The 9,411-nt window shown below is 39.3% G+C and overlaps 1 protein-coding gene across 2 annotated transcripts; it reads left to right on the top strand.

Annotated features, from left to right (window-relative positions):
- Positions 1-442: 442 nt before the first annotated feature.
- c9h1orf210 (chromosome 9 C1orf210 homolog) lies at positions 443-9,040 on the top strand. Of its 2 annotated transcripts, none has more exons than XM_032525421.1 (4): positions 443-639; positions 6,073-6,607; positions 6,816-7,010; positions 8,388-9,040. In XM_032525421.1, the coding sequence occupies exons 2-4, from the start codon at positions 6,553-6,555 to the stop codon at positions 8,594-8,596; spliced, it is 459 nt and encodes a 152-aa protein (XP_032381312.1). In that variant the 5' UTR covers positions 443-639; positions 6,073-6,552; the 3' UTR covers positions 8,597-9,040. The 2 variants fall into 2 exon arrangements, with proteins under 2 accessions (XP_032381312.1, XP_032381313.1); XM_032525422.1 differs by lacking the exon at positions 443-639 and adding an exon at positions 3,515-3,536.
- The last annotated feature ends 371 nt before the right edge of the window (positions 9,041-9,411 follow it).

The raw sequence follows: 9,411 nt of genomic DNA on the forward strand, positions 1-9,411 counted from the left end.
TCAGGCTGTACGCCTTAAATAAACAAAACTCCTTGTCGCCACCATCTGTATCTTGTCTGATTTCCTTTCTCATCTGAAAAGGACTGAGGTAAGAGTTTACACTTTAACTTAAAGCAAGGTGTGGTGCCTGGCAGGCATGCTATCTAAACTACAATCAAACACACTACAAGAAGAGTGGAAAGCAATACAAAGCAAACAATATTATTTTATTACCCAGTGGAACTACACTAACACAATGTTTATTTGCAAAAAAGCAAGTTTAACTGTTAGTGTTACAGTTTCACTATGAATGCACCCGGGTAGTATACCATTTAAAAGATATTGCTCATAAGTCAAATTTACCTCTTCCTGGTTTGGCACTGCTGAGTGACAGCATAGGATCTGACCTGGTCTGCTATGCCATTGGACAGAGAGGCGCAATGGTAGGCGGGATGGAGCACACCTTAGTAACAGAGTTACTCATTAACTTGTCCTTCTGGGAAGCAGCTACAGAGTACACCCCGTTCAACCTTTGCACATTTCTCCATTTTAAAGAAAAAACTAAACAAAATGTAGTTAAAACTGATGTGAAATTTGAGAGCAGACAGACAGCAGGTGAACTCGCTGAAGCTCGAGGAAACTACAAACTCAGGTGACCAGGTAAGACTGGAAATGAACAGCTGGTCTTCTAAAAGTGTGAGCTTTGACTGTCTCATCTGCTGACTGTGTTGCACTATGTGAAGATCACATGACTGTCTTGACTTGCTTGTTAGGTTATAGCTTATTTTGTATACATGTATTAATATCAAGATAATGTACTAACAGTTTACAATGTGCCAAAATATGTGCTTTCAAAATGCCCCAAAAATATAAATTATCAGATATAGTCATATGGTAACTTCGGTTTTTAACCAAAAATGAGGACTGAAGAAGGCATTTCCAGTAAAATGTACTTGACTGACTTATTTGAAAACATTGATATTCATAATTTGGAGCACCACAACAATATCAATCACCGTTAAATTGTTATATACTGCAGTTATTCAGTTTATAGCAGTTTATGAAGGCTGTTTTCTCTTGATACTAAAAACACACATATTCAAAGTGTGTTTACATTTTAGCCTAGCCTTTACTACCTGCACCGTATGCATCTTGGTCATTGTTTCACCCAAAACGTTAACTCATCATTAGCAGTACACCTTCACTACATTTGTTCTGTATCTTTTCACTCTCTAAGAAGCACACATTCAGATCTTTAAAGGAGTCTGGAGCTAAAGTTATCTTTAATTATTAAATATCATAATTTGTTGTCATGATGCAGGTTATGTAGTGTGTTGTTTGATTTGTTTATTGTTACTGAGGTTAGCTTTTACTCATTGTGTCCCTGCGGCCCCTCTGTTGACACATTATGCCAGGGCATAACATCTGAAGACACTTCACTTAACTATTATAACCTTGCTTCAATTTAACCTAAAGTGGTAAAAACAAAAGTACTAGTTTAATCATTTTTCAGGTGTAGTTTTTATATCAACATATTTCACACAAACTATGTAAAATGGATTTACATTGTGTGGGTTAAATAATCCAGCTCATAGACAATGACTCCGCCAGCTGTTTTTTAACTCACTGCACAGCATTGAATCAGACCTTGTGCCATTATACTTGACAAACAATGGCACAGCCTGACTCCTCCACACATTTTCAAAGCAAGACAGAAATACAGATCTTGGCAGTGGGATAACAGAGGGAGGCTTGTTGCACATTGCTCAGTGGGTGGTTAGGTCCAGGGTCAAAAAAAGGACGGCTCTTTGTTTTTGGTATATGAATATCTACTATTTTAGCCAGGGAGAGAGTGGTTTGCTTTGTCAATTGCAATGATGTGCCAATGCATCTTGTGTGAGCAGTTTTCAAAATGCACTATAACATTTTTTTCAAGTTCATAGCTGGTAGAGGAGTTCAGATTTTTCACATAAAAAGTTCTGTTGCAACCATGTACAATACTTTATTGCAAGTTAAACTTACACATTCAAAATGTTACTTAAAGGGAGACTTTGCCAATTTAAAACAAGCTCTGTGTCATCTTTGTGTGGTCAGTTTGTTTGGATCAATGGTGTTTGGCTTCCCTCTGTTGTGCCAGTGCAGCGGATGTCTGCCAAGATCTGCAAGATGACGCAAAATGATCCAGCGGATCTTGACAGACTTCTGCTGCTCCGTTCAACACACTGCCACACTGCCATGACACAGAGCTGGATTTAAATCAGCAAAAAATCTCTTTAAGTGAAAGTACATAAGTATTATCTGAAAAATGTAAAGTATCAACAGTTGTGACATATATTATGTATGACAATATTAGATTGTTAAGACTGTTCCATCAATGCATTTTATTGCTGTATCCGGTCAAGGTGGAACCATTTTTTTTAACTCCATTATATACAGTTGTGTAGATTATTCTTGACCAAGGGATGGTTCTCAAGAAATATGAAGGGTTACGAGATGATTGTTTATATGGATCCTCGTTGTCATCAACGTAGTGAAGACTATTCTTCCTGGGGACAAATGATTAATGGGAAAAAGAGAATATTTGGCTACACAAATTTGTTTTTGGTACTTTTTTGGTGAAATAAATTGGACCTTTTGGCCCTCAAACCACCTGAGAGGTTTATAGGACAAATCAGTTATTGGTGAAACTGCTAAGAACTCAGACATCTAAAACTTGACTAAGGCCCCCAAGCCAATAAATATAGTTGTCAAATGAATGTAGTGGAGTAAAAAGTACAGTATTTACCTCAGAAATGCAATGAAATAGCAGTATGGTATAACTGCATGGAGTATTCAGCTAAGGTGCAAGTACCTCAACATTGTACTGAGGTTCAGTTGGAACTTAAGTAAATGTACATATTTTTCAACACTGCATGAGTTGACATCTTAACCAGCATAATCAAATGTCAAACCATTAAATTGCTAACAGTTAATTTGTCTGTTCAAAGGAATGTGATCACACTCCATGAGTAGAATCTAATTTTGATGTTTAATTCAGTTTGATGACAGAAAGAGCATTTTGCACCCTCTGGCCATCATTAGTGTCTATAAACTGACACTACACTTACAATTTAGGGCAATGAAACAAAGAATGAGTAAGAAAAACTGACTCGTCCCTTTGAGAATGATAATCCAACACAGACTACTGCAGACAAAGACGCAAATGTAGCCTGTTACACATGCATGTTCCCATACAAACACTAACAGTGGTGCACAGTAGATCTTACAAGCACAAGATCTGTCGCTCCAAAGCTTCTCTCCAACAACTCCTGGTCCTGTGCTGTTTGGTGTGTTTATTTTTTTGTGCTTTGCCTGTGTAAGGACAGAACAGGAAGAGATAAAGGCAGCCCTGGTGGTGTGTTTACAGCCAACACTGCTGAAGAGAATAGCTTTAGGAGTCGAGGGGGAAGAGGCCTAATGGCTGGTGCTAAGCAGCCGGATCCCTCTTGCTGTGAAAAATCACCTCAGAGCCAAGAAAGAAATAGAGACACAAATCTTAATCCTGACTGCAACAGAATGTTATTTTGTAGAAAGGAAGAACATGTGGATTTTAAATAACTTGTTTTCAAGATGGGGTATTAAACAAACAACTTATATTATGTTAATTAGAGAGCTTTAAAGGTGCTGGCTGGAATAATTTGTTACCTTTGGACCAAGCCAGGCTCGGAGTTTTTACACCTTTCCGCTAAGCTACGCTAACAGGCTCTGGCTGTAGCTTCATATGGAGTATACAGACATAACAGGGGCATCAATCTTCTCATCAAACTCACAGCACGGAAATGGGCAAGCATATTACAAAAACTCTTGAAATATTCCTTTAAAACAGATGTGTGCCCCCAAAAGCCATACCTTAATCAGTTCTGCCTTTACTGCTTCTGTTCATTGCCAACAATCTAAGCAAATGTGCAAACCAAAGCCAATATAGTCGTACCAAATGGACATATAGTCGTACCAAATGGACAGCTAACAAATAGAATGTGTTTGCTTTAAATTGTTTACTTTTAAAAACAACCAACATCTAGAAAATATAAATTGTTTTTGTCCTAACATGATACAAACCCTAGAAAATGATCAATGAAAGGAGAGGCAAGACCAACAATCTAGTATGTCAGTTAAAAACATGACCTAAAACATCTTAATGCAAACAATACAGGTCAAAAACATAGAAAAATACAGGCGCTTAAACCTTAAACACAAACTACAGTAAGTACACAGTGGACGGCATATACAGTGTGACAACAAAACCTGTCTGACTGCATCCTCACAGCTCTGCAGAAAACACAGGCAGCCGACCTGTAAACTCATGCATGCAAATATCTGCCAAATTTGTAAATAGCTTTACACAAAGATCCTCTCTCTTTCAAACCAAAGCCACTATATAGTGCAACATTATGAGATATATGCTTATTCACTTTCTTGTGGAGTTACTGCCGAGGCTGTACAGTACAAATAAAGCTACAGCCACCAGCAGGTTAGCTTAGCTTAGCACAAACACTGGAAACAGGGGGATTGAGCTAGCCTGGCACTGCCACTACCAGCATCAATTCTAAAGCTCACTCCATGTTATATCTTGTTTAATAATCTGTACAAAAACCATGTGTAAAAACGACAAATCCCTGTTTTATGGGGGGTTAAATGCAATTTATGCTTCTGTGTTAAATCTACGGCGTGGCTATGTACGTAGGTACGTGGAGACATAGACCCTACACTGGACCCTACGCCAGAGCCTGACGCACACCTCTCGAAAAATGTAACTACATGTTGCTGATGCACGCAGTTCGGCCATGGCTTGGTAGCGTGGCATTTCCCCCTACTCATTTCCTGGTTGTCCTCCATAAACAACATGAAATCAAGGAGAGGGTTATCTTTTCCTGCTACAGATTTCCCAACATGGTCCGAAAGCACAGGGGAGACATTTTGTTTCTCTCGCTATGCCTCTAGTTGGTACTCGCGCCGAAGCTAATCGCTGTCACTCTCTGACTCGCTCTACCACACGCTCCCCACCCACACACATATGCCGGCCCTGCAAGAGATCGACGGACACACCAATGCACAAGTATAAATTTCAGGCCATTTACGTAGGCTACGGTTAACACTCTGCGTGGAGCCTCCGCGGAACTATAAATCAAGCTTTAGAAGTCAGACTGTTTAGGCTGGGAGTTGTTGCCAGACCACCAGCAAAGGCTTTTGGCTTTGTATGGGTTGAACGAACACGATATAACGAGTTAATTAGTTAGCTTTACAGGTGCTGGTAGGGGAGTTTTGTTGTCTTTCGACAGAGCCAGGATAGCCGTTTCCCCGTTTCTGGTCTTTGTGCTAACTGGCTCCTGGCTCCAGTTTGGAATAGTCTTTTCAGCTAAAGCTGTGCCAAAAAAAGTGAATAAGTGTATTTCCCAAAATGTCAAATTTCTTCTTCAATACCTAATGTTGGTCATATTTGATGTCACTTCCCATCCGCATGGCCTTTATAAGTTGCCAATGTGTTGTGTTTGTTGTTGTAAACAAATAATGTGCTGTAGGCTGTTATTGTTCTTTGAATCATTAAGTATGTGTCTCCTGTATTGTCGGAAGGATGCATAGTCAGATTCTTTCCCACAAACAAATTAATGCTTTTACCAGTGTTTTGTGTCAGCTAGACCTACGGAGGAAGGTCCTGCAGTATGTGGGACTTCCTGTTTGTGACACACTTTTCCTGTTGTGGATGATATCCTCCTGAGCTCCTGACAGCTCGTACTAGATAATGACTTCTGGATTTAGAGGATCAAGGCAGCATCTCCTTTTTATGATGACACTCTCACTCTTCATACATACTAAGTGAAATATTTAGGTCATTTGATTTTTCATGTTTTTTTTGTGTGGTTCACTTATAAAATATGCATTTGCTGGTACAAAGAGTCCAAAAGAATTCAAAGCCACAATGAAGGGCATTGTAGTTAACTGATATTCTACACAACTGAAAAAGTGTTTTTTTTCTTATTTTTGCAAGATGCCTTTGTAGGCAAGTGTGTGTGATTCATACTGATTTAATATTTCTCTCTCACACTTTCTTTAAAGCCTCATTTGACTGCAGCAAGAGGACAGTGACTTCATTTCAACTCATTGGATGATTTTGCTGCCACCATATTTTACTTGTTACTGAACCTAGGAGTCCCCTGTCACTCAACCTTGCCACCTAGTGGAGCTTTGAAGGTTTAACTCCCTCCTGGTCAACAGTAATCTTCCAGGCAACTACCTCCCTCATCTGGGGAAATGCCTGTCCTGCAACAGTTCCCTTTAATCCCATTTATTTGCACCTGCTGAACATCTGGTGAACATTTGGTGAAGGAATGAAAAACCTTTTTTTCCCCAGCTACAGTTAAGGGGCTTTCAATTAGCAAACAAAAAAAAACCTGTTCCTTGATTGACATATGTGTGATATGCACCCATGATCCATGACTTCATGCTAGAGTTGAGGGTGCCCCAAAGCAAGAGCATCCAACAAGAAGCAAGTCAACAGGAGAAGTCAGTCTCTAAAAGAGACTTCACAACAGCCAGATGGAACCAACAATTGGCATGCTCTCTACAGCTACACCACCAACAACAGAAAATCGTAAGAATTCAGTTACAACAGTAGTAAATTTTGTTTTATCCCCAGAAAAATTTACATGGACTTTTGCCAGATTTAGTATGAATCAGATTTTTTTGGCAAAGACCACCATCTTAAAACAAGTGATAGATGATTAAATGTTGGACTGAGATTTGGTTATTTAGGGGTTTTCCAAAACGACAAGGATGTGATTCATTTTCCTCTCTTGCAGAAACATCCGAAAGTCAGACAGACAAATATAAATCTCACAACTGGGAGTTCCTGGTGGCTGTCCTGGTCACGGCCATCTCCCTCTCCATTCTCATCGCCCTTCTGGCTAAATGCCAGGTGGTCCGGCGTTACCTGGCCAGCTACAGGCACACGCGGCTGAGAGAGACAGACAACGTCAGCCAGTGTCACCCTTCAGGTCTGTTTTTTTTTACCCACAAAGCATACCATAATATAGCAAACCTTCATTTGTTTTTGTGCAGTGGGTAGAAATGCTGAAATATTTGACACTACAGCTTGTTAGTGTTCAGCAAGAATAAACTGCGATACTTTTGTTTTACTATTTAACTTCCTCCTTGTTTACAAAAGCTTTTACATTTAGGCCTAAAATACATATTGGAATGCAAAAAAATTGAAATTAAAAAAGCTAAGCCTCATGCAGGATTTTCAGTGTTTTTCAGCTCACTGTTTAAGTTTAACTGGCTGCTTTTTTCCGCCAAAAAAGTTATGATAAACTGATGCTGCCTCACCAGCACCAAACGGTAGCCATCCAAAGCCCGGTGTGTGAATAAGCAACTGTTTTTGCCTTTGCAACTTTAAGAGCTTTTGCCAATGTCACATTTATGCCTTGTTGTGCTGCTCACAGGTGGTCAAAAAAATTGTTAAACACCAAACAATTTCAGCAAGGTTTCACTACCAGATGTGAGTGGAATGCAGATGTGGGTTGCGCATGCTCAGATTTAAACGGTTTATGATTGTTGGATTGCTAACGTTATCTCAAAACACCATTCAAGTGACAGGGCGTGTCTGTCATACTGATATTTGTGAAATCCATAAAATAATGAATTTTTTTCATTTCAAACAATAACAGAATATGGAAATCCTCTAAAAAAAAAAAAAAACTTTTAGCTATCTATGATTGTTTAATTGCTAACGTTAGCTCAAAACGCCATTCATCCGGCAGCCTTTGTTGTGTTTGATGCTAACTTGTAGCCAGCAGTGAACGAACTTCATTGTGTAGGTCCATTTTTACTGTATTGACATTACAGAAATTGCTCGTTAGCATCTTGTAGGCGACTTGCCGCAAAGTGACACATGCGCAACTCACATCAGCACTCGGCTCACAGCGTGTAGTGACACTAACATCGAGAACAATAACCATGCTCATGATACACGTAATTGAAACAATTGTTTTTACTCATTGTGGCTTGTGCTTGATACGGCACAGTGTGTAGAAAAAAAGTACAATCTATCATGGTCAAAAACTTGTGAGAACATTTCAATAAGATGGCATTTTTTTCCCCTTTAAGACCCACTCTCTGCTTGTGCAGTAATATAAACACTAATTATTAAAAGCTCATTTGGGAGTAATATTTCTGTCAAACTGCGTCTGACAACAGTTCGTTAGTCACTGTTAAAGAAGCTGGCTGTCAGGCTGTACACCGATGTGACGTTACAGCTTTCAATCTTTTTCGTTTTTCTAAACACCAACCCCACTGTCACTTATAAATAAGACTTATACCCTTTGAATTATTTTAATGCAGTACAACTCTTGTGTTTCTACCACTGCTTCCAGGCCTGGAGGGGGAATTTGCCATGCACAGGGGCCGTGGAATTAACCCTCACTGCCTACCTCCTGTGAGCGAGGAAGATGATGACGGCTTCATTGAGGACAACTACATCCCGGCCAGTGAGAGAGCGAGGGCTGAAAGAGCAGCGGAGAACATGGAGGACATGGAGGACACAGAGGAAGAAATGGATGAAATTGAATTTACCATTGCTTAGTCTGAAAGAAGGGACTGTCTCTGCACCTCCTCAGCTGTATAACCCATGAAAAACCGATTCCACTCCCCCCTTTCCTCTATTTTGAAGTAAAATCCATACTGTCGATGAGTAAAAAAAAAAAAAAAAGGTTAGCGAAGCATAAGAATGTAAATACCAGTGCTCAAGAGCGTCTTAATTTAACGCCCGCACAGAATGACTTCAAAGTGCATTATTATGGCAGTAAATCTCAATGCATGATCTGTGGATCCACTAAAGTCCCCATAAACTTAGTTATTTCTTAGTTATAAGATAATCAACGGAAGCCAATTTTGTAAAAATGAGTAAAAATGAGTGAAAGGTGTCAATTGCTCTTCTGCAAATATGAACATTAACTTATCACCTTTGTATCTGTGACTGAGTTGATCGGTTAATTGATTTCTTGACTGGACAACAGAAAATATGCAAAAGAATATCTTTGTATAATTCAGACAAATAACAACAGTTGTGCTGAATTTGAACATGAACATTTCACGTTCGCACCGACTGTCAGTGAAACAAGCAAATGTGTAGATAGATACAGTGTGCATGTGTGTAAAATCTGATTGAAGGCCTTTACTGTAATTGAGCAGTAGCAATTGAGCAACATGAGGACATAGTGATGCTCTGCTCTCAGTCAGATCAACAGCTTTATGAGAGACAAGCTAAATCAAATGTATATCTTTAAGATGTGTGTTGTTACAGCATCACTGTACATTGTGATTTTTGTTTTTTCAAAAGCTGACGTGCGTTTTACATATGCTTAAAAAAGGTACAACTGCTGCTAGGCAAAAAAAAAA

Source organism: Etheostoma spectabile, chromosome 9 (assembly GCF_008692095.1).
Source record: "Etheostoma spectabile isolate EspeVRDwgs_2016 chromosome 9, UIUC_Espe_1.0, whole genome shotgun sequence".
NCBI classification, from domain to species: Eukaryota; Metazoa; Chordata; class Actinopteri; order Perciformes; family Percidae; genus Etheostoma; species Etheostoma spectabile.